Source organism: Vespula pensylvanica, chromosome 16 (assembly GCF_014466175.1).
Source record: "Vespula pensylvanica isolate Volc-1 chromosome 16, ASM1446617v1, whole genome shotgun sequence".
Taxonomy (NCBI): domain Eukaryota; kingdom Metazoa; phylum Arthropoda; class Insecta; order Hymenoptera; family Vespidae; genus Vespula; species Vespula pensylvanica.
Genome location: NC_057700.1, coordinates 1,785,502 through 1,812,441, shown reverse-complemented (window position 1 = coordinate 1,812,441; position 26,940 = coordinate 1,785,502). Strand labels below are relative to the sequence as shown.

General features: G+C 40.3%; 1 protein-coding gene across 1 annotated transcript; it reads right to left on the bottom strand.

Annotated features, from left to right (window-relative positions):
• Nucleotides 1-21,438: 21,438 nt before the first annotated feature.
• On the bottom strand, nucleotides 21,439-26,523 carry LOC122634856 (protein deadpan-like). The gene is made up of 3 exons (XM_043824216.1): nucleotides 26,186-26,523; nucleotides 25,762-25,857; nucleotides 21,439-23,286 (listed from the first exon to the last, which is right to left on the bottom strand). Exons 1-3 carry the CDS (start codon nucleotides 26,276-26,278, stop codon nucleotides 22,111-22,113), a joined length of 1,365 nt encoding a protein of 454 aa, XP_043680151.1. The 5' UTR covers nucleotides 26,279-26,523; the 3' UTR covers nucleotides 21,439-22,110.
• Between the last annotated feature and the right edge of the window lie 417 nt (nucleotides 26,524-26,940).

Sequence of the window (26,940 nt, the reverse complement as noted above, 5' to 3'; positions counted from 1 at the left end):
GCCATTGCCATCGACGCCGTCCGTCCACGCCTTTCCAAGGTTATCGTCCGCGCCAAATCTATAGCCCAGATACAATCCGAGCAGAGACACGTTTCGTAAATTCATTTCGAACATTAACGGGAATCACCTTAGCTCTCGATTAACGAGAAATCGATCTGTTTATCTCGAACAGAGAGCCTCGCAGGTTACGATCGGGACTATCTGGATCTCGCAGTTTCCAGCGGGAAGATTCAAAGTGCCGAAGTTAGGCTCCTTCGGCGAGTGTTATAATTCTCCCCAACGAAAGGAGGATAAGAGAGTAAAGAGAGAAAGGAAAGAGCAGCCTCGCTATTACGAGTTATTTGAATACGTTACGAGCTACGCATAATGAAGTGCCTTCTGGCGTTTTATCGTTAGCCCTTCCACGGTAATCGTTCGGTCGGACGCGATAGAAGAACGGCCACGACGGTATCCGCTACTGGGCGTGGAGAAATCCGCGAGCTTAATAAGGGTAAAGCGTGATGAAGTGCTTTCGCTGCTATTCGACGAGCGACGGCAGAAACTGGTAGAGTGGCCTACCGGATTTATCGTTCCTCCTCAATTTCGATGCTTCGAGAATCTTTCGAAAAAATAAACTTCGCTATTTTATCCTTCAACGAAATTGGAACTTTCTTATGTATATATATACATATATATATATGAGAGAGAAATGTTGTATGTCGTTAAGGCCAGAATTAAAAATAAAATTCGAATGAAATCATGCACTAAGACAAAGAACGATCATCAATCATCTGTCGACTAGAATAACCTGCAATTGGGATTTCTTTCAAGGCACACGTTGTGTCAGCGAGTTTCAAGATCGTAGACCTTGACTCTCGCATAATTAGCACGTCGAGGCGCAAAAGCCTACTTTGTTCGTCCACTCGATACTCCTCTCATTCTCTTTAACGTCCAATGCTAACAAGCAATAACCAAGTTCCTTGACAAACGTAATATCCTAGCGAATGGACATAAACTATGCTTGTAAATCTATAAATGTTTATTATCTTCGATGGCCTTGGATGGTAAGCTATAAATCGTTATTCGCTATTAAGCTATAATCGTTCGATTAATATTTTCTTCGAAGATTTCAGTTCGAAATAAAAATCGGGAAGCTGCATGGGAGAGATAAAGAAGAAATTTCATGAAAGTAACGATCGTTGTACCAAATTTGAGCGACTTTCTATGGCTGATTATTCCAAGAGATTCTTCTCTCTCTCTCTCTCTCTCTCTCTCTCTCTCTCTCTCTCTCTCTCTCTCTCTCTCTCTCTCTCTCTCGACTCTTTACGCTCGTAAACGTCGAATTTCGACGTGGCAAAAACGGTAGCAATTAAAAGGGCGTCCCTGATTACTCTTCTCGATGCCGCCTCGTAAAAAATTCTCTCGAAGGACTATCGGCTCGCTCACAGCTTAGAGCACATTCGTGCTCGCGAGCAACAATGTACGATAATGAAGAATTATCGCTGCGTAAGGCTGCTGGAAATAGAGGCGCGGGACTACTCGTTAGCGGATCGAGATCGTAAAAATCATTCTGATGCTCTTGCGAAAGCAACGGACGTTCGTGTTGGTTTAAATCCCTCGTCGCATCGGCCAATGTAAAAGAGAGAAATAGAAAAAATATATAGAGTGGCACTCTAAGGACTAAAAATTTAACAAATAACATTACTTACAATGTTACAAATTTATATATAAATCCATTGGTATTAGATTAGAATTAATGAAAAAAAGTTTGATATCGATCTTAACATATTACATTTAAAGTGTTTTGTACCTTATTTACCTTTCGCCACGGGCTATTTTGTCGGAGCCAGAAATATTCATTCGTTTCACATAATACAGAATACGAGAAAGTTCAATTAAATATTGGTACAATTTCAATAGCGAAATCAACATTGGTGTAAAAGAAAATAGGTTAAAGGTGAAAAATTTCATGACCTAGATATAACGCGTTAAGATGAAACACGTAAACGTTTACAAGTGAAAAGATATTATTTTTCTTTCCATTTTTTTGTTTGGTTTTACGTTTAAAAAGAAGAGTCTTTAAAAGAAGGCAAGACAGTGCAAGCGGATTAAGGACGTACAACGAATTATTGGAAGGATGAGGCGATAAAGTTACGAGGGATACTGGACGATGGATGAGAAACCAAAGAGAAGGAGAAAGAGGGAGGAAGCGAGATGGCAAGTGAATAGGGGAGTGTATTGTAAGTGCCTCGGGGCGAACTCTCGTAGGTGGCACGTCTCGCACGTTCGCGCCATTTTCCGTCGGCGTTTTAAAGGCTCGTTCACATTTGCACCACGTACTGCTCCATTTGTAGAAACTTGGTCATATCGTTTGCGTGATAATCAGACAAGAGAAAGGTAATTATATTTATCGGTTATCGCGAACATTTTCGTTTCAAACGATCCTAATAGTTCACAAATAATTACGAACAATTTATGATTCTATTAAGAAACGCAAAGATAAATATGCAGGCTATTAAATTCGCTTTTAAATATTGCTGAAATATCGTAATGATCTAACAGGTGTTTCCATCGTCAATCTGTCTCATATTCTTCGCGTTATACGGGAGACCAAATATGGTTCGCTAAAAATGTTTCCGTTGACAAGTTTGATTGCTTTTAATCCAAATATCTTAATCAGTATATTTTTAAAAATATATATTTTAAAACAAGGATACGAGAGAACATATACGTTTACGTGATTTTACAATTTACACGAGAAATAAATTTTAAGTTTATTTAATTTTAACACGTCACGCAGCCATACGCGAAGTTCTTAGATCGAATGACTCATTTTCTTCGAAAGTACAACAATGAGAAAGAAACAAAAAGAAAACACTCATTCACTTTCGTAGCATAGATCTTTACATATCAACAATTTCTTATCACGGTCACAGATCTCACGCTTATGTCATTGAAATATAGATTACAAAGTAAACATCATAACAATAAAAGACTTCTTATAGAAGCCAGAAGAAAACAAAACCATCATGAGTAATACGTAGTAAATAATAGAAAGTAAGTAAATGACCTTTAATACAATAACAATCTAGCGTTTCAAGTACATGCTATCCGATAGAGAAGACATTCGATAATTGGATACGAAGAGAGCAACAAGCAGGTTAACGGAGAATAAGTTAAGTTTAAAATTTTTCTATGGATCCATGGGAACGATTCTTCGTTCCCGTACGTGAAGAGTTCTTCGAAGGTGTCGAAGAAAGAGTTAAGAATCCTGAAAGAGAAAGAAAGAAAGGAAGAAAGAAAGAAAGACATAGAGAAGAGAAAGAGAAACAGAGAAAAAGAGAGAGAGAGAGAGAGAGAGAGAGAGTCGATATCAAGAGGCAACTGCAAAAAACAAGAGTAGAAGTTAGCAGGAGTAGCTGGAGTAGCAGCAGCCAGCACCAACAGCAGCCAGCACATACGTATTAGAGGTAATATTTTAGCGGTACTTTTAATTTCGCTGTGATCGTAAACATTTCGACGCACGCACGGGCGTACACGCGCGCGCGAGTGCGAGCACAACCGAGGGAGAAAGAACGAGAGAGGAGAGGAAACGAAGGAAACGAAACGGACGAGCCGAGCTCGTATTTGCATATTTTAATGAGGCACCAGGCGTATAGTGTGGCGCGATGCTGGCACACCGGTGACTGCGTCTGCCTGTCCGATCCTACCTTGGGTAGGATTGCTTCGCCAGTTTCGCTTCTGGTCTTGGTTGGTACTCAGGTAGCCTCGGGTATTGGCCAACGTCAGCTCCAAATGCCGATGATAATGTGACGACGCTTCGACCTAATGCGTTCGACTTCGAATAACTGAGACTCGTTTGTTTTAATGTCCGATCTTTACCGAAACGGATGTAGCCCAAAGCCTGACTTTTATTTCAAGCGTATGTGATAGATTGTACGTTTAAGTTTAACAGATCAATGTTTGAGTTTCTCATTGATATTCTTCGAAAGACCAAGATGTTATCTAGCACGTATGTGCGAAAAGATTTTTTCTTTATACGATGCGTAACTCTACGTACAAAAACTTGGATGAAAATTCTCGATTGATATGAACGTATATATGTGAATATATATACATGTATATATATATATATATATATATATATATATATATATATATTGTGTATGTATTGTATATGTATGATCGTACAATATTTATCAGTAAAATATATTTTTTCATTTCGCAAAGTAATACTCGATAAATGTTTGCCTTTAATAATCGCGTAATGTTTTTAAACTTGATACAATGGTTTATCCCGTTACATAGCCAACGAATAATGCAATATTTGCGAGATTGTACAAATACTTGGACGTTGCCAGCTATAACTTTAAAGAGTTATCGAGAAGAATCGATGGGGAAAAAAGATAAAAAGATCGAATGATATTGCGGAAAATGAAGAAGCAACGTGGAAAGAAGTTTTCAAAGTTTCGATCGAATTCACGAAATCCTGTAGGATTCGTTTTCATTAAAAAAAGTTAGTTAGAACGTAGTCAAAGTTAGTTCGATCGGTATCAATCGTTTCTTTTGCTTTCTACGATGTACCGGACACGATCGAGTACGGTCGAGCCGGGACCGAAAGGCGTTAATTATAATTAGCAGAGGCGAGATTAGTAATTAACACTTGGGGGTAACCGTGAACGTTGCGCGAAGAGGTGCATTACGAGTTGCATTTGTATGCATGTTTATAAGGTTGTAGAAGAACGTGTGCTCACGCGTTCAAATATGTTCGTGTGGGTGCGCGAGCACGCGGATAATAACGCTCGAGAGAGGGACCGGCCGGCTGGCTGGAAGGCGAGCGAGGCAGGTCGTCCGATTTATAACGCAGATAATAATTGCGGGCCGAACTTAATATTCATGAGCCAATCAGATCTGCGTTTCGAGTCGACGCCACTCCGAAGTTCTTTTTCGCGGCCTCTCTCACTCGCTATCTTTCTCTTTCTTTCTTTTACTAACATACTATCTCTTTCTCCAGACGTTCATTGTCCGTACAGCGATCCGAGAAACGTATATGAGATAGTAATTAATCGCAACCCTCATTGTCAGCGTTCTCGAACTTACGGATCTTCTAAGTATATACGGAAAATGAGTGTATTAAAATATCGTTATTTTCGTTACGATTTCCAATCGTTCTTTTCATCTTTCTTTCTTTTTTCTCGAATAATTAAGATTGCATGGAGTAATTGTTTCTTCGATAACTCACGAACTTTTAATAAATCATTTACAAGAAATTTCATACAAATACAACGACTTGTGACAGAAGTAATAAAGAATTCGACGAATTTCATGGTACGAATAGAAGGATTCAAAAAGAGAGCGACCGATCATGCGCGGATGATTCTCGATGACGCTGTCATCGGGCGCGGCCATATCGTCGAACGTTTAAAATGCCGTTCGTTCGCGTTTCTGGACGTGAAACGAGGAAACACGGAAAAAATTGTCACCGTCGACGGCTCGTATGATATTTTAATCGCGAGTAACGTATGGAAACGGCCGGTTCCTTTTGCGTTTCTGAAAAAAATATGGCCTCCATTTTTATCCCGGGAGCGAGAACGCTAAACACCGGCGGGCCGGCCTTCCAAAATTCGGACGGGTACGGAGAATTCTCGCGGCTGCGAATGCAGAAAAGAGTAAAAGAGAGACAGAGAGAGAGAGAGAGAGAGAGAGAGAGAGAGAGAGAGAGAGACAGAGAGAGCGAAATAGAGAGAAAGAGAGAAAAAGAGAGAGGGAGCGATTTGGTGGTCGCGCGACCGTTCCGAAATGGCCGGAAGCCCCGGGTGTTTGTAAGTTTCGGCTAATAGAAAAAAATGACGAGCTGCCGTACTACCCCCGTGTCCATTTCCAGCTATTATTTTTATTCCGGTGCGTTTTACCGGAATGGCCGCTCGCCGGAGCCGCGTCTACCGAGCGCCATCTATATGGAGTTGCGCGTGCTGTGATGGCGCTGCTCTCACTCATTACCCTTTCCCTCTTTTTCTCTACCTCTACCCCGTTTCAACCCTCTTCCTCTTTCCCACTTACTCCCTTTTCGCGTAACATCCCTTTCTCTCTACCTCTCCCCGTTTTTTTCTCCCTATCTCTCTATCTCTCTTTTTTTATCACCCCGTACCCCCGCGTGCCCTCTCTCGCAGATTTACACACTTTTTTTCGCCGGCAACTGTCTGTCATTAGGTGCAGCACGTGGAACGGGGAGAGGAGAGAGGCGAGGAGGACGAGAGAGGAGTGAGTAGGACAGAAAACGGGAAAAAAGTTAGCGAGCGAAAGAACGGAGGGAAGAGGGGAAGGCGTTCGACTAGCATCGAACCGGAAAGGGTAGATCGGCGAAGAGGTTGCATGCTGTGGAAGAGGGGTTGGAGGGAAGAGAGGTTACATCGGGAAAACGCGTTTAACAAGGACAGATAGTGATTTAATTTTAAAAAATTGACGAAACGACGCTGAAACTACGAGGTCCGAGTCGGCAACTGCTTCTATCGTGGCCGCTTCGGTACCAACATTGATTAACTTTCGACAATGTCAAATCGTTCGTAGCTTCGCTAGAAGGGTGAAAAGAGAAGGGGAGGATAGGACGGCCATTCTCCGCGACGACAAGGTGTTACCGGCACGTTTTTTAACTCATTTGTCTAAATTTTCGGTTACCAAGCGCACTTCGATGCTCGAATGAAAAGAGAGAGAGAGAGAGAGGGAGAGAGAGAGGAAGATAGAGAGGCAGACGAAGAGAGAAAGGGATAGCGAAGAGTCCGAATAACGCGGACAAATTACTACTACGCTACTGCATTATTTGTGTCGTGTCGTGCCTAAGCGATCACCGTGTCCTCGCCGTTAGCCGTTAACGGCCGCCGATTTTGCGGCAGATCTCTGACGGACGACACTTCCAAACTATCCCACTCGTCGCGTATTTTTCCAACTTGGAACGGAGCCCATACCGAAGTGCTTGTTTAGAACATTCGAGGTAATTACCCTACATATTTTATATAACGAGAAAATATTAGATCGTTGTTTGGGAATATTCCATGAATTTGTTTACCAAAGTTCAGTTTTATTTTTTTAAATACAATCCATTCGTATCATCTAGGTATCGAAGAATTTATTGCAAGCTTCCTATTATAACGTTAAATGATTTTCTTTTATATTTAGATATTTATCATAGTTACTCGATATAGAAATGCATTGATGTAATTTCAAAATGCAACGATTTCTCGAAAGATTCCTACCAAAATGAAAATATTTCGATTAACATAATTTCTATTTTCTGAAATCGTTACAAACAGTCGAATAAATCTGCATCGAAATACAAAACCTTTTAGGAAGTAATTCGTAAAAGAGTCAGTCGTTATTCGCTTCATCTCTCGAAGTCAACTCGTCGTGCTAACGTCGGCAAGTTGTCCGTCTCTGCAAAAACGTCCGGTAGTTTTCCGTAAATCGATTAAAACCGTGCCGTACGTTTCTCCTACGTCGAAAAAATTCATCGGCGTTCAGACAGAAACGACGGGCAACGGTGGTCGCGAGCGCTAATTTTTCAACACCTCGATAACATCGAAGGGCAGAGAAAAGTACAGTACTAGGAGGGCTGTGAGAGGGAAGCGACGGCGACGGCGACGGTGGCGGCTTTCGCTCGCAGACTGTGAATTATTACAGTCGAAACGGCTGGCTTGCGTATCGTTCGAAATTCGTGACAGAGAGAAAGAGCGAGAGTGAGAGAGAGAGAGAGAGAGAGAGAGAGAGAGAGAGAGAGAGAGAGAGTCTAAAAACCCGGAAGTTTCGCGGCGTACGATGTATGGCAAACGGCTAATGAATTAACGCGCGTGGCGGTTTGTCCGCTTTTGGTAGAAAGAGACAGAGAAAGAGCGAGAAAGCGAGAAAGAAGGAGAGAGAGAGAGAGAGAGAGAGAGAGAAAGGATGAGAGAAGCGGACAAGCTTTCGCGTTACCACAAAGGGAGAGAGAGAGAGAGAGAAAAGCAAAAGAAAGGAGAAACAATGTTCAAATTATACGACGTCCAGAGGGTTGCCCCGTGGCTGGCATTTAATGGCCGCTTTAATTATTTAAGCATTTTATAAGTCAATTAACGTAGCATACCCGCGCACTTTTCTACCTGTCGTGCTATCGCGCTCGATAAAAGTAACTTTCTCGAGCGAGACTTTCGTGTCTCGTCTCGAAACCGTCGTGTTATCCCGATCTCTCTCCTCTCACAAAGAGAAAGAGATAGTCTTTCATTCGCCGTTAGTCCGGATTAGACGCGTTAGGAACATTTTCTTCTAACGAAATTAAAAGAATATATTCTCGTTTCTAAGACGAACAAAGTCAATTCGTTGTACGCAAATAGCTTTTTAAAATACGTATAACTAGTTTTAATATATTTCCGTTGTTTGAAATAAAGAAAATACTTGTCCTAGTTATTTAGTTATTAAAAAGAAAACTGAGAAAGGAGATGGTCATTCCATGTAGGTATAACAAGGAAAAGAGGAGAAAAAGAGGGATATTCTCGCATAGGTACGCAAGGAGTCTTTGCGATGTCGGTCGGCAGAAGGTCGTTGGCGGCTCACTGTTGGAAAAGGAAAGGATGAGGAGAGGTAGAGGGAGGGGAGTCAGGGAATGATTAAACCCCCCCGAGACGGTAATTTTTCATGTCCGATCATAAATTACCGAGCTCTGCACTGCCTCCGCGTGCGAGCGAGTACGCCCGCGCCAAGATGTGTATGTGTGTGTGTTTGTACGCGCGTATATACGTGCGTGTATTCGTGTTACGAGTTGCGAGAAAAATTTCAGACGGTATTATAATTAGCTATGTTAATTATGCATTAATTTATTATCCGGCACAGCGCGACGTTTTAATTATAATCTTGCCAGGGCCGCGGGGGCAGCTTGAAAAGTAGTTTGGTAGTTTCGAACGGCTTCGTCCCTTCCACCTACTTTCCTCCCTCCCTTCTCCTTCCATCACCACTTACTCTTCTTCTTCTCCTTCTCCTTCTCCTCCTCCTCCTCCTCTTTCTCCTCCTCTTCTTTCTCCTTCTCCTTCTCTTTTCTTCTCTCTTCTACCTCACCGTCATCGTCGTCTTTGCTCGGCTCTTTTAGCCCGCGACGAGGACCGCGCGCAAAAATAATTTCATTCGAAAGCGCGGAGTTAATTGGGATTCTTCGAGATATCTCCTGCCGGTTCGCTGACTCCAGCCGGCTGCCTGACCGACGGTATTATTCTTTCGGCTCTCTTCCTTCCTTCCTTCTTTCTTTCTTTCTTTCTTTCTTTCTTTCTTTCTTTCTTTCTTTCTTTTTTCCTTTCTTTTTTGTTTTCTTCTCTCTTTTTTTTTTAGTTTTTTTTTTTTTAAGAGCATTATTTATTTCGCGACGCATACCTTCCCTCTTTTTTCTCTCTTTCGATCCTCCGCAAGTTTTCTTTCTTAGAGCCAAGTAAAAGTATGATACTTCGATAAACTCGGCTTGATAAAGGATCGAGCGATAGAATTTCTCTCTTTCTTTTTCTCTCACAAGAGGTATAACTTTCTCCGATATCATTCGATTTACATTCGAAAATACCAACTTGCATGCGAGATAATAAACAGACGATGAACTAGTCACGAATTTTGTCGGTTATGTATATGCGTGTGTACATAAGTATCCCCAAATGAAAATTGATTCTGACGCGTTCGAGCATTAATAATATATCGTTTGCGAAACGTTCCATATTGGGTTGCGTCCATCTGTTAATGAATGCAAGAATGTCGAAATCGTTGGAAATGCTGTATGGTATTTGTCATATTAGAACTTCTCAGCTGAGATCGACACCGTACAGTTAAAAGCACTTTACTGTATTCTCTCTAATACCGTTTATTAATAGAATAATACGATATTGCTCGCGTTATTTAAATTTCGGGAATATACAGGAAGAGATATAAGGATAATTTTCGAACTCATTTGAAATCGTTGATATAAATGGAAAATAGTAGAGGGGAGAGAGGAGTGGATAGGTTTAACATCGATTCCCATTTTAAAAAGTAAACATCAATATCGGAGATGATTTCGCGATAAACGTTTACGCGTTTATCGGCTGCCACGCGGACATGTATGATTCATAGGAATACAATGAATAATACCAGATGATATAAACATTGTTTCGATCGGGCTAAATGTGTAAACACGAACGGTTAAACAGTACGAGAAAAGAACGAACAGTCGTCGATTCTTCGCTCGTTCGTTAACATCTCTAAGGACTTTCCTTTAAGGTTTGGTAATTTTTACGATATTAAAATACGACAGGAGAAACAAGAGTGGACCTTTATGGACATTACGATAGCCAGGTATAATTAAGAAGCAATTATTATTATTATACTCGAAATTTTGCGGTGAATCAATTTCCGTTTTATTCGTATCTTCTAACCGTGAGAGTCGACGAGATGAAACGCTTGAAAGTTTGGTGACATACGAAGAGGACGAAGAGGAGGACGATATCCTCCGACGATGAGTCTAATTAACGAATGATTCGAATACGTTCACGCAAAAGAAAATAATTTCCCATTAAAGCGGCTTGCGTTTACGCACGGATAGGAAGGAGTTAATCGACGATACGTTAATTTCCTGCAAAGCGGTTCGTCCGTTTCTCTCTCTTTCTTTCTCTCTCTCTCTCTCTCTCTCTCTCTCTCTCTCTCTCTCTCTCTCTCTCTCGAATTCTCGAACGCGTTAATCCCGCGTTTCCCCGCGTGTACATCACTTCGGTTGCTCGGCGTTACGCGACAAGGCCGATGGACATTTTCATCGAAAAACAAGCATCGAAGAGAGAGAGAGAGAGAGAGAGAGAGAGAGAGAGAAAAGGGGAGAGTACAGAAAGAGAGAGAAAGAGAGAGAAAGGGAGAGAGAACACATCGTTGACGATAGCAGCTCGTAGGAAACGGCTCGCTTCCTTGCTGTTTTATCGACTATTTTTCGCGTGCGTACCGCCGAAGCGTATCGCATACTACGCCAAGATATTTAATTTTCGTCCCTTCCTGCGTAATAACCGGGTGCGTCGGCACTCGAAGCGACGTGAATCCGATTTGCACGCGCGGAGTATCACGACAAAACGCATCCCCGGGGGGGTAGAAAGAGAGGAGAGGCACAGAGGTAGAATGAGTGAGAAAGATAGACAGAGAAGAGAAAGAGAGAGAGAGAGAGAGAAAGAGAGAGAGAGAGAGAGAGAGAAAGAAAGAGTCAGGTCGAGCTCACGAACGCAGCGCGAGTAGAACTCGTCGGGAGAGATAATAACGATTTGAGTAGCCAGGACATAATGCTAATTCGCAATTTGCAATTCTTTTTACCGTGCTTTTCTCCTCCTCCCATTTCTATCTATCTCTCTTTCTCCCTCTTTCCCTCTCTCTCTCTCTCTCTCTTTCTCTTCCTCTATCTCTCTCGTTTCATCTCTTTCTGTCTTTCTCTTTTCACCCTTCTCAACATCTATATCCACATTTCTTCTCTCCTTTTCTATCTTATTTCTATATTCTATCTCTCTCTTGCTCTTTTCTATGCGCCTTTCACCTATCTCACCCTTTTTCTTTCTCTCTCTTTCTCTCTCTTTCTCTCTCTTTCTCTTTCTCTCTCTCTCTCTCTCGTTTTCTCTTTTTCTCAGAGTGTACTAGTGAGATCGTAGAACTCCACAGACGGGACAGGCTTTCCATTGGATTTCTTACTAACTATAACAACCTGTACGACGCCTCTTGATTACAAATTGCTTATTATGCCGGCTCCTCTTGGTATCCCTCAGCTCTCTCCCCTTCTTCCTCTTCTTCTTCTTCTTCTTCTTCTCTTTCTTCTTCTCCTACTTCTCCTCCTCCTCCTCTCCTTCCTATCTCTTTCTCACTCCCTTTCCCTCACGGTGGGAGTCGTGGAAGCAGCTCCGATATTCGGCAGGCCCTGCCCGTAATTTTCGATGCATAATTTATGGTCGATTTAATGAGCCGCGAAAAAGGAGTAAAGGGCCGCAGGGACTATTTTTTAATTATCTGTCTGATGTGCGGGAAGAGAGGAGATGGGGAAAGCACTAACGCGTTCTTACCGTATCCACCCTCCTCCGTTTCTTTTTTCTCCCTTTCCTCTCGATTCTTTGCTATGACCTTCGTTTTTTACGTTCAATCAAACTATATAGAAATTTACCTAATCGTCGAATAGGAACGTCAAATCATTAAAATAATAAAGGAAATTAATGATGTAGCATAAGTAATCGAAAACGTTATAAATTATCGAAACGATCGATTGTGCGAACAATTATTGCTCCGAAGGAAATTTTCTTTACGGGGAATTCAACGATAAATAAATAAAAAAAAAGGAGAGAAAGAAAAAAAAACAGAAATAAAAAGATACAAAAGTTCATCAAAAGGGTCACAACACGTGGAAGAGACGCAACCCAGACACAGCGTCTGATCGTCCTGAAGTACTCGCACGTACCCGTTCCCGGTTCTCTTGGTCCCCTTTGTTCACGAAATGCCGTCGCACGGCTTCCATCATTTTTCGTCGATGTTACCGCACTTCTATTTTCATTCCGCCTCACGTTCCGGGGCGTGTTGCACCGATACCGTAGCCGCCACGGCGGCCGTCGTTCGATGCTGGCGGAGAGAAAAAATGCATCCCCGAACGCAGGATTGATAGGTAGAGTGCGCGCTCGCGCGACTGCCATTTTCTCTGTCGCTATCCTTCCACTTCGTGTGTTACGTGTGTATATGCATGCGTGCACACGTGTGTATGTATGTGTACATATATATATATATGTGTGTGTGTGTGTACGTGTGTATGTTTGTTACGGAAAAGTACGCACGCAAAACGATGCGTGTGCCCGAGAGAGCTTCGCGCGAACGAAGAAAACGAGGGTTAGGCGTGCTTGAAAACAGAAAAAGAGAGAAAGAGAGTGGAAAAACAGCGCTGAGAGTGATAGAAGATGAGTAGAACGGAGACGGAAGCTTGTACTTCCCTATCTACGCGGAGGTGCCGCTCAACCGCCCCAGGGAGCTTACTTTTGTGGAATACGCACTGTCGGAGAGCTGTTTTAATGCCAAATGTGTTTGTTCCAACACATCGACCACTACTCTCTTGATCCCAGCTTCGCCTGTGCTTTCTCTTCGTTTCTCCTTCTTTTTTCTCTCTCTTTCTCTTTGTCTTTTTTTCTCTTTCACTTATTCTCTACCTCTATCTCTCTCTTTCTCTTTCTCTCTTTCTCTTTTCTTTTTATAGCTAACCATAATTTTACGTTTTATCGTTCTTTTGTCTGTTCCTTGTCCGACATTGCGATCTATTTGCAAATAAAATGAATCTGCATTTCGCTACTTTTGAAGAAGGATTATATTCATAAAAGTAGCACTGGGTCAATTCAATTTTAATATCTGTCATGATAATATTACGCTACCTTGCCTCTCTCGTTTAATCATTTTAATTTCTAAGTTCTACGATATTTTATAGACATATTTTATTGCTAACTTTATTATCTTTGTTAGAATTTACGATTATTTTTCTGCCCATTGTTAACTTTTTCTTGTCATAAATAAGGTTTTTTTCTTTCTCTTTTCCTGTTTTCAGTTTAATGTTAAACGAAGAGAGTAACATTTCCGAGCGCATGACTGGTCTGACGAATGTAAGTAGTATCAACTTGGCGTGTTCCTCCCCTCCCCCTCACTTCTTCTTTTCTTTTACCCCCGTCCCATCCTTTTCCCCTTCCTTCCTCCAGCCCTTCCTCTCGTCGACCACACTCGCTTCGCTCTAGCCGCTTTTTTAATGCTAAATGTAGTCCTTTGTTTGTGCGGCTGTGTATGGGAGATTCGGACTAGGCGAACGCCGCCTCTGCTGGCGGCTCGTGTGAGAGCTTTTTTCAAATGCTAAACGCGCGCTGCTTCGTGCCCACCCATCTCCTCTGTGTCCCGTCGCGCTACGTGTGGCATCTACAGGGTCGTACCGAACGAGAAACCCGCTCACGCCTAACGCCTACTACCTCGAATCGTCTCTTTCGATCTTTTTTCATTTTTTCTTTCTCCCTTTTTTATGTATAGAAACGTAATTATCAAGAACTGTTCAAGAGCCGTTCTTTTCATCATCCCACACCATACTACATCAATCGATTACATGAATTTTATGGTATTAACTATGTAATTGATGAAGAAGGAATTTCGCGTAGGTGTTTCTATCATTACCTAACATTTCTAATCTATCGTATAACAATCGATAAAAATCGTCGGACTTCCAATAGATGAAAAGAGAGAGAGAGAGAGAGAGAGAGAGAGAGAGAGAGAGAGAGAGAGAGAGAGAGAGAAATGGAAAAAGAGAGAGATGGGAGAGAATGGGAAAAAAGAGAGAGACCGCATTCACGAATTAATATTTACGCACTCTTTTCGAGTGTTTTTTTCCAGAAACAACCGAGGCCGGTTCAGAACGTTCCTTCGAAAATTTGCCGATGGAATTCCATAGTGGTATAGAACTTGGGAACCCTGGACACCAGGTACATAGGTACATAGGTGAAGAGGCATAGTGCCGAAGTCGAAGGGGGTTGAAGGCAGGGCTAGGCTTTACTGGTAGACACGTCAATGTGTGTGGCTCTGTTTTTCGCGTACCGAGCCAGCCGTTCTTTTGTGCCGGCCGTTATTGGTATTGGTTAGTGCCGATTTTATCCGCGAGTCGGCGCCAGTACGTGTGTGTCTGTGTGTATGTGCGAGGGTGTAATATTTTTTACTCTTTCCGAAGCGGCCTCGTACCCTCCTCCTGCCGAAGCCCCTCTTCGTCTCTCGAAAGCCGGCACCCCTGACCACCCCCTCGAACTCCAAGCCACCCTCCTCCCACACGGCGAACCGTCGCATTCGTATGCGTGGCTTCGATGGGTATTGATATATTATTCCCAATAGTTCGTGCGCCTTCTCCCTCCTTCTCGCCAGGCAGCATACCCCCTCGCAACCCCTTCTCGTCTCACCCTCTCTCGCTCTTTCCCGCCTGTACCCTCTCAGCCCGTCGCCCCGGCGTCCCTCTTTTTTTGGCCGCCACTCCGCGTTTTTTTCAATTATAATTCTTTTTCGTATCCAATCAATCATTAGTATTTCCATTGTCCTTCGGTATTTTCATTTGGCGTCGCACTCCGGGAGCGAGATGGAACGACGCGCTCGTACCGAGCTGGAGGACGAAGAGAGAGAGAGAGAGAGAGAGAGAGAGAGAGAGAGAGAGTGAGAGAAAAAGAGAAAGAGAGAGAAAGAGTGAGAGAAAAAGAGTAGAGGGTGGTCGGCACGAACCACCCCACGCATCGAATCCTCTTCCAACCCCCCGTTTCGCGATGTGTGTACGTTCCTGATATAACGATGGCGTCGCCAGCGACGATTCGTTAATGCGATTGAATATTAATTCTCACTTTGTCGACGCCTCTCCACTTTCCCGGATTTTTTCCCGCGTCTGCCAGACAAACCACCGGGCTAGTGACGTATACCCATCACCGATGACATGTCTCATTGACGGCCAGTATAATTGATAGCTTGCTTTCTCCTTCGTGAAAGCAGAGCTCGCGAGTCTCGTTGGAAACCCTCCTGTTAAGGTCTATATACTTCCTGTTTTATGATTTACAACAATACTTGTGCTCAAAGCAAAATCTTTTCGTTACGACCAAAGTATCGAGTATCTAGAGTAACAGATCCTTATTCGAAACATCGTTGATCGTTAACGATCAATCCTCGATGACATGAGTGACATCGCGAAGTTAAAAATGATATAGAAAGAATCGTACGTATAGGTGTAATAGATATCTCCGAAGTGTTCTATAGAAGGCTAGCATAGTTATAATCTTTTTATTTCGATCGAAATAATATACGCTTCGATGACTAAATGTAATATTTTTTCACAAAATACTCGTATTCAAGCAAATCTATTTTTTTAATTCTTATCAAAAGTATTAAAAATGTGATATTCTTAGAGAGCATTAGATCACAAAGGAAAAATAAAGAAAAGAATGACAATTCAAAAATAAAATAAGTAGATAAGAGCCGAAATTCAAATCGTTGCATCTTTCGTTTATCCGAGGAATCCACGTAAGCGAGAAACTTTGCTCTCGAAAAACTTTTACCATTAAAAAATATCGTTCTGGAAGTTGAAGCCAAGTCCTTAGAATAGACCCTCCCTTCTATCGAGAGAGGGACGAGAACGGAAACGACGAGAGCAACAAGTGCCAAAAAATCGCTCGGCGAGCGTCGCAAGTTCGGAAGTCGTTTCTGAAAACGGAACGAAACGTTCGTTCTAACACATTCTTTCACATAGAAATACACAGAGGGAACAGTCATATATACACACAATACAGTCGCGTAAAGCAGGAGAAATAACGACTTGAAAAATGTAACGGACTGTTTCAAATGCGGTCTCGCGTTATCAGCGCTCACTTTAGCACCTGAAAATTGCCTCGCGCTTTTTCCACGCGCGACGCACTTAATAAAACATGCTCGTTCCTATTGCTCTCTCACTTTAACTAGCTCTCTCTCTCTCTCTCTTTCCCATTCTCTCTATCTATCTATCTCTCTCAGTTAGACCTCTCCAACCACCGACACACTCTCTTCTCCGTCTCGTTTTATCCCCGTTCTCTCATCCCTCCTTTTACCTTCTCTTTCTCTCTCACTCGGTTACATTCTCGAATACGTGGCCTCCCCGTATACACATACAATAAAAAGAGACGAAAAGAGAAAGAGAGAAAGAGAGAGAGAGAGAGAAAGAGAGAGAGAGAGAACGCTTGCACGGCACGGTTTACGTTCCCACTCTGTTTTCCTTTCCATCCCTCCTCTTTTTCCCTTGGTCACGCTTCAACACCTTTCCCTCATCCTCGCCTCCTCTCGTGAGTTTTTTGCGCTATATCGAGTACGAGTCTCTCTTTCTCTATCTCTTTCTATCTTCCTTCCTTCCTCTTTCCTCTCTTCTTCATCCTCTGCTATTCCATCTACCTCTTTCTCTTTCTCTTTCGCTCTCTCCCTCTCTTTCTCTCTCGTTCGCACTTTCGTGCTCGCTCGCTCTCCACCCGTTCGGTCTTTCCACCCTTCTGCACCCTCGCGTACTACACCGCACAAGTTTCCAACTTGTACTACGGCACGGCAACCGAATAAATGTCTCTTCTCTGCTTCTCCTTGCTTCGACGCTTCTCCTCGTCCACGCTTACCTCGTTCGACACGCCGAAGCGTTACGTGGACCAAACTTTGACTAACCGAAACTCGCGAGAAACAAGTCGAGGATCCATCGATCGATTCGATCGATCGTCCTTTTCAAACAAATTTGTCGTACGTTATCTCGCTAAGTGATACAAAAGGAATAAGTAGAATAAGGTGTCCGCCATCTCTAGAAATAAACATTATTTTACTACGGAACAACGACGAACTCGGTGTCGATATTAATGGTTACCTGATAATTTGCGAATTGCAGAACGAAAAGGAAAGAAAAGAGGAGAAAGAGAGAGAAAATTGGTCCGCGATGGGTCCGACCAGTTCCAATTTCCATTCTGTGTGATCAAAATAATAAAAGAACAAACGGATTAACGAACCAATACCTTTGAATGAAACTAATAAAAGAAGCAACGACTAATCCGTCACGGAATAAATCCCGAACTAAAACATCGAGACGGAGAAATGTGAAAATCGAAGAATGAGAGAAAAAGAAAAATCAACGATCGTGTTTTTAGCAACGCATTTTTTTTACACTTTTACCCGATATTACTAATACATATTCTCTCGAATTTATCAACATTAACAATTCGTTTAAAAAATTTTTTTAGAAAATTTCTCGCGTGTTTTTTCGAAGTTCCAAGGATATAATTGACAAATCGTTTTTCATCGATACGGTATTAGAACGAAGACCGATAAAGTATCGAATATAATAGAAAGACGATAAAGAAAAGGAATAAGCTCGTTAATGCTCGATGAGATAGCCAAAGCTGACGTTCTCATTACGTTTAGGCAACTTTATCGGACTAAAGTCATCCACGTTGGATCAGTTGTGTATGTGTAATTTGTGTCTATGTAAGAATGTCTTTCAGTACCAAACGAGAAAAAGAAAGAAAAGCATGTGCGTTTCGTAGGACGACGTGAAACATAGGCGTGGACAAACGAGCGGAAAAATGGCGGGGTTTGGAAATGAGATTTGCTGGTAAACCGACAATTTATCGTAGGTATCTGCGAAAGCATCTCTTGACGTTTCTCTGACCAGAGTTATAATTAATACGCTCTCGTCACAGAGCGCGCGCTTCGACCAATATTCCGTGGGACGGGCGTTCTCACACACACGCGCGCGCGCGCACAGATACACACACACACACATGCACAGCCGTACGTATAGATAAATACACGAACGTATATATTCATATGTCGGAGAACGTTAACATATACGTAGAAGCGTACGCACATACATATACAAAGGCAAGGGTCTCTAACAACACGCGAGTGACGTCGCACGCGCGCAGACCGACGCGTAACCGGTTGTTGATTAAGTTTGAATGACTGATGCCGCAAAAACACATTAAAACTTGAATGAGTACAGATGAAAATTTAGTCGCTAGGAATCAAGAGACCGCAGAGGCAAATGGCCTGGCAGCCGCACATAGTCCACGGCTTGTGGACCCTCCTTCTCTCTCTTTCTCTCTCTCTCTCTCTCTCTCTCTCTGTTTCTCTGTCTTTCTCTCTATCTCTCTTTACCTCCTTCCTCTCTTTCACGCTCTTGCTCGAATACCTATCGAAATATTGGCAACCGAAAAACGCTCACCGATTGCTATATCCGCTGTTGGGCAACCGTTTCGTCTGGCTGGTCCACCGCAGCGGAAACAGAACGTACACCACCGCGATGGTTTACAACCATAACTTTTTCGTCGAAGATCGAGAATAGTCGATTTTCAAAGGACCAGTTTTCGATCGAGATAAATAGACTTCGAGGTAAGAAATTCAGCTTCTTCGACGTTAAAAACGAATGATATTACTCATCGGATCTCATCGATCGGTTTAACGTTACTTTCGACGAATCAAGAAACTATTCGAATCGTAAGACCTTAATTGGCCGGACACTCGTTTCCCTCGTCGATGATGGTTCTCCTTTTCTATCTATCTATCTATCCTTCCCGTTTGTCTCCAAATCGGGTATATACCCACGAGTCTACCAAGAATCCCATCTGCATTCGGTTACGAGCACGATCCATCTTGCGGCAGCGAGAACACGTCCCGTGGAATTCTCTCTCTCTCTCTCTCTTCCTCTCTCTCTTTCTCTTTCTCTGTCTCTCTGTCTGTCTCTCTCTGTCTTTCATCCCTTCTACTCGAAACAATTGACCACTCTGGGACGATCAGCTCGATCTCGTAGTCTCGTAAATACATCGTCGAATCCGATGGCTCGGCCATCGAAAAGGATGGAATTCGATCGAAATGGACGCCGCCATCGTTGCCATCTCGAGATATCGTCTGCCTTTCGAAAGAGATGATCGTTTCTCTCTAATAAAAATCGTCAACCGGATCGTAGCTCACGCTACCGATTACTACTACTACTACTACTACTACTACTATTACTCTTTTTCTCTCTCTTTCTCTCTCTATCTATTTATCCATCTATCTCTCTTATTCCTTACTCTCACTTTGCTTACAATCCATCTCCCTTTCTCTTTCTCTCTAACTCTCCAATGTCCAATCGGAGTCTACCATCGGCACTTAATGTATTCAAATGTAAGCGGTAGTAGTGTTTATGTCTTGACATTGCAAATTGTCCTGGCTATGCCATAACTTATAGTAATCGCTGCGCGCCGGAGTAATTATTTATACTCTGTGATATAGCGTACACAGGGTTTCGTACTTCGGGTTATTCTCTGTCTACGTATATGGAAGAATGTATATGAGTAGTACGTATCTACGTGTGCTACGCGTGCATGCGTGCGTGAGAACGAATGAGAAGAGAGATGATTCGACGTGTGCGTGAAGAATATCTGCGTTGGTTAGACGTACCGAGCTTGATATTAATCTCCAATCTGCACGCACGAATCGGGCGACTTCGATGCCACGCATCCAACGACGGAACTCAAATCGATGTACCTACTCCGGAGGAAATTTCTTCGCGTTTCAAGCAAAGCTTTTTTTTTATTTTTCTTTTCTTTTTCTTTTCTTTTTTTTTACACTTACTATACTGTCTTCATTTTTCGAAAGGAATAACGAATTCCTTGCGTCTCGTTTACACGAATAACTTCGTCATATCTTTTCTCTCTTTCTCTTTCTTTTTTATCGCTCTTTTCTTTTTGTCGCTCTTATCGTTCTTATTAGATATAATCATCGACTGTCTATCTCACTTTATTTGTTTTTTCTTTTCGTATTTATCTTTTTTATTCTTTTTCCTTTTTATCATTCTTTTTTTCTTTTGAATCGATCGATTGATAATTAAATTAATAATATACGAGATATTAGTATGTTTTATAACAAGTGTTAATGTTGATTGATATACAATGTTTTGTGAACTTTATACTGGCACGATTCTATTTTGAAAACGAATTTATTGTCCTCGTTAAAGATCTTTTAAATTCGTTTTAATTACGACTCGAAGTTAATATTCTTCATTGCCTAACTTTATTAACAATGATACGATGTTTGAATTAAAAATATGTGTATTTAATTTTAATTAAGTTCTCTTTAAGACGGTGAATTTGAAAAATCCCGGCAAGTATCAGCGTCGGACATATACTAGTGCCATCTCTCGGGTTGCGTTCATACTTAGCGTTTCGATTCAAACAAACCGTTCGAGAAGTCACATTATAATTGATCTTTCTTTTTTTAAATTATTAAGTATATGTGCCTGTAAAAATTCATATAATTAGAAGATATAAAAAGAATGTAAAAGATGAACGATTCAATAATGTAATATTATTGATCGATACTTGATGGTCGATAAAGTTTTGTTGGATAAATCGCAGCGTTAATTTTTCTTCTCTTTTAAAACAATGAAGTGCTCATTGAAACGATAAAGATAATAAAATAAACTATTTCTTTAGACGATAAACACGGACTTGAATTTCTTGAATAACGTTTATAAGAGGAAAGTAGCGAGTATCCGAGGTTTCTGTCGATAAATCAGTTCAAGCATTGAGTCGATGAGAACGAGGGGTAGTTTTGCGGTGTAACAGGTGGTTGAAATTCTCGTTCGCCTGTACCTTTTTACTCCTTTATCAGCAAAAAAAGAAGGAATAAGTTCCAGCTTATGAACCGGAGCGCGTTTAATGCTCCTTAAAAGGGTAAAGCGTCTCCCGCCCGATAACTTTTTCAACAAAGCCGATGCGAAACTCTCTTTCCTTTTTTTCTTTCATTCCTTCTCTCTCTCTCTCTCTCTCTCTCTCTTTCTCTCTCTCGCTCTCGCTCTTTCACCGTGAAAATTATCTATACGCTAAAAAAAAAATATTAAGGATATTAATTTTATAAACACTTTACGAGTTAATAAACATTCTGCATGCGAGAAACTTTGCTTTTGACAAATAGTTTATTTCAATATTATAATATTTATCACAAACTCTTAATACTATTCGTGCTTATAACGATAAACACCATGACTTCTTCTAATCTCACAATCTTTAATACTAAATTAAGGAATACATTAAATTAAACTGTCAACTATTTACAGAATTATACATAAGCGCAGCTTAATACGAGATTTAAAGCTTGGATGATATTTAAAGCTTGGAAGTACGTACGTTCTTCGGTTACCAATTTAATGAAATCTATAATAGTATTAGGATTCTGATAGAAAGTATTTTTTTTTTCTTTGTGTCTTTTTTTTTTTTTTTTTTTAACAGAACAAAAAAGAAATAAAAACTACAACTTCTTGTCCTTTGGCACCAAATTAAAGACAATTCTTCTCTCTTATTATCATTACAATCTACATAAACATTTTTTTTTTGTATTATAAAGAAAAGAATTTTATGATAAAGAAAAGAAAACATAAATTTTAATTAATCAATACGTTCGTAATACATAAAGATAGACGAAATTATCAATTAATGAAAAACATTAATCTTCGTTAAAGCATTTCATAATATCGTAAGATTATTATGACGCTTTCTAAAAAAAAATTATAAAAGAAGATCACAAAAAAATCAAATTTCGTTTCAATCTCCTTTAAATTAACGAGGTCGATTACCATGGTCTCCACATGTCTCCATTCGACGAGGATGGACCAGCAGAGTTAGAAAAACCCTGTGAGGAATTGGCATTAGAACGATTTGTATTGGAACTTGTTGATGCATTTGTTGTTCGATCCTCTGAGGAAACATCATGACTATTTTCATTTCTCTTATCGTCCGATGTTAGAGATGACGATGGAGCGTCATCCTGTAACTTTTGTTTCTTCTCAGGGATTATGAGTAGTCTATCCGAAGGATGTCTTTTTATATCCTTATTGCTTAACGATGTACATGGACGATTATAAGTCTTATCAGTAATAACTGAAAGAGGTTGTCGTAAACTCGTCGAGGCTATGCAATCTATCTGTTCGGAAAAATTGTGAATCGCTTCTTTTTTAAGATTTCCATTTACTTCCGATTTAAAGTCGAACGACGTCGATGATAAGGGAGATTTTCTATCGCTGCTAGAAGTAATTTGAGCTTTTTGAGTGTCTGGCGAACTGGTAAAACTTTTACTACTGCCAGAACTTTGTTCAGGTATTTTGAACTTCGGCTGTTGATGTATTTGAGGATAACATTCCAAATGATGATTCTCCTCTCCGTAGCTAGAGGTGGACGTTGATGGGCTGTCAAGAGGACTATGTATTCTATGTACCGATGAGAAGGCCGATGATGCTATCGTTCTAGATATTGATTCCGAGGGATGTGGGAAAAAAGAAAAGTTTGTAGAAATTGCTGCTGATTGTGGGACTAGTAGAGCCAGCTCTCCTGTTGGAAGTCTGCTAGGTATCAACTGAACGCCGTTTGGTATCTGTATCCTGGTGCTGGAGTTATTATTCTCATCCCCATTGGCTACTTCGCTATGGTAGCCGACCTTTACCTCGGGATAGAGACGTTCCGGCATGTAGGGCACGTAGTGGCCATAGAACGGTCCTATTTGCTGGAGATTACTAACGTAATTGTTTAGGTGTGAGAGTAGACGCTGCTTCACGGCAGGATCGACGTTCTCTAGGTTGCTGACGTACCGCGATACTTCCGTAGCACATTCGGAAAATCCAGAACGGAATTTCGTTAGTACCGCTGGGTCTGTTGCAATTGCGGTACTCAATTGTTGACGCTGTACTGTCTGTAAGTGTTTCACCGTCATTTCAAGAATATCGGCTTTCTCGAGCTTCGAGTGTCTTGTCGGCTATAGAAACAGAAAAAACCATTGCATTAGAGTAATAAATAATAAAGATTTTTATATCAATTGGATTTTTAAAAATAAATTTTTTTTATTTAACAAATTTCTAGAAGATAAGATTTTGTAATCTTTATCGACCGATAGTATTTGACCGGTTGTAGGTAAACTTTACTACTGTAGGTTGGTAACGAAGAAGATATTATTTTATGTCGTACTAGAAGGTATCTGTCTTATCCACTGATGGAAAGTTGAGAAAGTTCAAAATGTGCTTGTGGAAAATAGGATGTCTTCTTAGTTGGAGATCAGTAAACATTTCTGCCTCGAGCATTGCTCTTAGACATAAAAGGTGAATACCGATCATGTATCAAAGCAATGACCTGGTAACGCCCATGTAATTGAGTCTACATAAGTTATTACCATAATGAGAGACTTGTAACGCTAGTAGCCTACAACTTATTTCATTGTAAGCCCTGAAGCATATGATTTAGATGCAGCTATATTTTTAAATTGCAATATTGCTAATATTGTGCGTAACCATTAACTGCATTCTGGAGCAATGATCGTGATTATTTATTGTACGATCTTGAAAAGTCTTTATTTATAATTTTTGAGCAAATACTCGATTAATCGTCCGTACATATTAAAAAATAAATAAATAAATAAACAAATCAGATCGACCACTGAAAAAGTATGGGAAAATCTTTGGGATCGAATGAAATCGATCTTCTTCTCGTGGGAACACATTTCAAGAATATCTTTAAGAATATCTTAGGATTCTGCTAGAAACCCTACCATTCGAGAGCTAGTTATATTCTTCGAAAAGCCCTTTAACACCGTTAAGTCGAAACTCTATTGTATCCTTTCGTCCCATTGCTATAAATCTATTCATAGTTTTCATTGTTACAAACCTTATAGTTACAAAACTAAAAATCTGTTTGTTCGTCAACATCACAGATGTTGAAAATATATAAGTATATTCTTTTAATAGGAAATTCGAATGTTAATATATGAGAAATCGATTTAACGCTTTCAAAATAGAAATTCCAATTTTCCGAATTCGATTTCCGGAGCGAGATGCACCTGCTAAAGGAGGGAAGAAAGCAGCTCGTCTCTTCCCCTTTTTTCGCGTTTTAGAACCGAAGGTGGATCCTTAAAGATGATACGGTCAACAAAAGGGAGGCTGGAACCTGAGATGAGAGATTTTTTTTTGCCCTTCGTAATAATTATTTCGTGGTTCCCACGAACGCGGGGGGCGTTTCGTGTGGACGAAAACGTGTATGTGTGTGAGTGAGAGAAAAAGAAAAAGAAAAAGAGAGAGAGAGAGAGAGAGAGAGAAAGACAGTGTGTGTTGAACGGACAGACAACGGAGGTAAGCAGGTAGCGGAAGTCATCTGGACGAAAGAGAGGAGAGAACGGTGAGAGCGTCTCGCCTTGTTACATAGCCTGTCTGAGAAATCAATCTTGAAGGATCGTGTTACGCGACGAAGAGGAGGAGTGCTGGATCTTCCTTCTTTTACGCGAAATCGAGGAAGTTGCCAACGGGATGTCTCCCTTTTTTTGTTTCTTTAACCCTACCGACGAGATATATAATAATACTTATATATAATAAATAATTATGAATAAATTGCATGGACTGTTAATTATATATTTAGTTGAGAGAAAAAATTTTTCTTTCTTTATTCTATCATGAATATTTTATTATAATCAAAGATGGTATATTTGAACGATCAAATTTTTCTAATTTGTTTGCTGTGGTAAAGGGTCCTTTCTACCATTCATTCCCACGCTTAAATAGGTAAAATCTTAAGACAAAACCAACTCGAACGAGTGGTTCTGTACTAGAGTTATAAACGGAAGGCGTTGTGGGCGTTCGTCATAAAAAAAAAAAAGAGAGAAAAAAATGAAGAAGGATTCTCCGAAAGGTCTTACCAAACACTTATTCCGAATCCATTATACGGATAGCTTTCAACAATAGTGACCGTGGATTCAGCTTATTATGTATATAACGATCGTATACGTGATTGTGACTTGATCAAGTTAATTAGAAGTGAACTACGAATTATATAGAAATATATATGTCCACATTATGTGAATCAATTATAAGTTTTGTATGAACCTAATTGAAAAAGAAAAGGTCGTGTGTTTTTTATTTCTTATTATTTTTTTTTCTCTTTTAATGCTTAGGAACTTAATTTTTTATGAACGACGTAGATTATGACGAAGCGAAACGAGAGTGAGAGAAAGACAGAGAAAGAGAGAGAGAGAGAGAGAGAGAGAGAGTCACACGTACAACGATGAGCAGTAATCTCGTGCTATCATTGGATCGCTTTGCTGATGTAGTCGTTTACTACGAGTTCTACGTTCGTTTCGTTTCACTAAAGCCATCCAAATATCAAGTGCCAAAGGCAGAGAATCGACGTTACAAAATTATATTCGTTGATTTTACAAAAGAAAAAAATATTTCTTAATGATTCTACTTACATCTTTCTTCAATGCTTCGAGTATGAGATTCTTCAATTCATCGAGACATTGATTAATTCGAGCTCGTCTCCGTTTTTCCATAATCGGCTTATTATTCTGAAATTTAACATACGCTTTACTTGATAATGATATTTTTTTTTTAACAATTATTAATTGAACAGAGAAAATTTTATGTCGATCGCGTTGTAAACACGTTTCCCGCCTAAATTTTGTAGTATAGAAAGAATAAATTGGAAAAGAAAACGATTCGAGAAAATACATTTTTTTTTCAAGGATTATTCGCAACAATTAATTTCTCTAGATATTAAAACTTTGTCCGTTTATAAAAGTGATACATAAAGTTCTAGTTTAGACATCGAAGATTAATGAAAAAGAAATAAAATAAAAAAAAAAGGAGAAAATGGATGTAAAAATACATATATACCCTTCTGAGTTCAGCTTTGGTCATTCCTGGGTGAGCTTGTTGCTCAAAATCCTCCTCGCTCGCTGACATTTTGTAACTATTGTAATCCACCATTTGGAAAGAAAATGTGTAACTTATTTTCAACAAACACTATTTCAATTGACTATTTTGCATGCGTGTTCGAGTAGAGTGCAACACGTATGTTGTTGCACTAATTCTCGAATATAATGGAAAATCCAGAGAGCACTCACTCATCACAAAAAATTATTCTTCAACATTTTGAAGGAGAAAAATATTTTCACATTCTAATAAATTAACTCTCCAAGTTTTCTTACAAATAGAAGAAAATACATAAACTAAGCGAACCAACGTCCCGCTTAGGGTATTTCAGGGTAACTGTTTGACGTTTTCGATTTCGAAGACCGCATGCCGATGCACTCGCATACTCAAGGAGTGGGGTGAGATGTTTCCTGGAGTGGGGAGAAGGTACCCTCAGGGTGGGGAGACTTTCGGTCCTCCTGAGACCTGTTGATGTGTGGGAATTCACGCCGTCCTCGAGATATACTCAATTCATCGTAATGAGTTCTACTATAATTTTTTTATTTATTTATTTTTTTTAATTAAGAAAAGAAAAAGAAACAAAAATAGTTAAATAGTAAAATACATCTTTAAGACAAGATTACTAACTTTCGAAAAAAAAAAAACTTTTAACGCTGAGTTTTAATTGAATTATACAAAACATTACAAAGACGTTCTGATCTCCTCCAAAAATATTT

What these genes read in the sequence shown, in the direction of transcription:
- LOC122634856 (XM_043824216.1), bottom strand. Translation starts at nt 26,278, where the DNA reads ATGGTGGATTACAATAGTTACAAAATGTCAGCGAGCGAGGAGGATTTT. An exon ending in CCAAAGCTGAACTCAGAAGG is followed by an intron (nt 25,858 to 26,185) that starts GTATATATGTAT and finishes GTTAAATTTCAG; the next exon opens with AATAATAAGCCGATTATGGA. An exon ending in TCGAAGCATTGAAGAAAGAT is followed by an intron (nt 23,287 to 25,761) that starts GTAAGTAGAATC and finishes CTGTTTCTATAG; the next exon opens with CCGACAAGACACTCGAAGCT.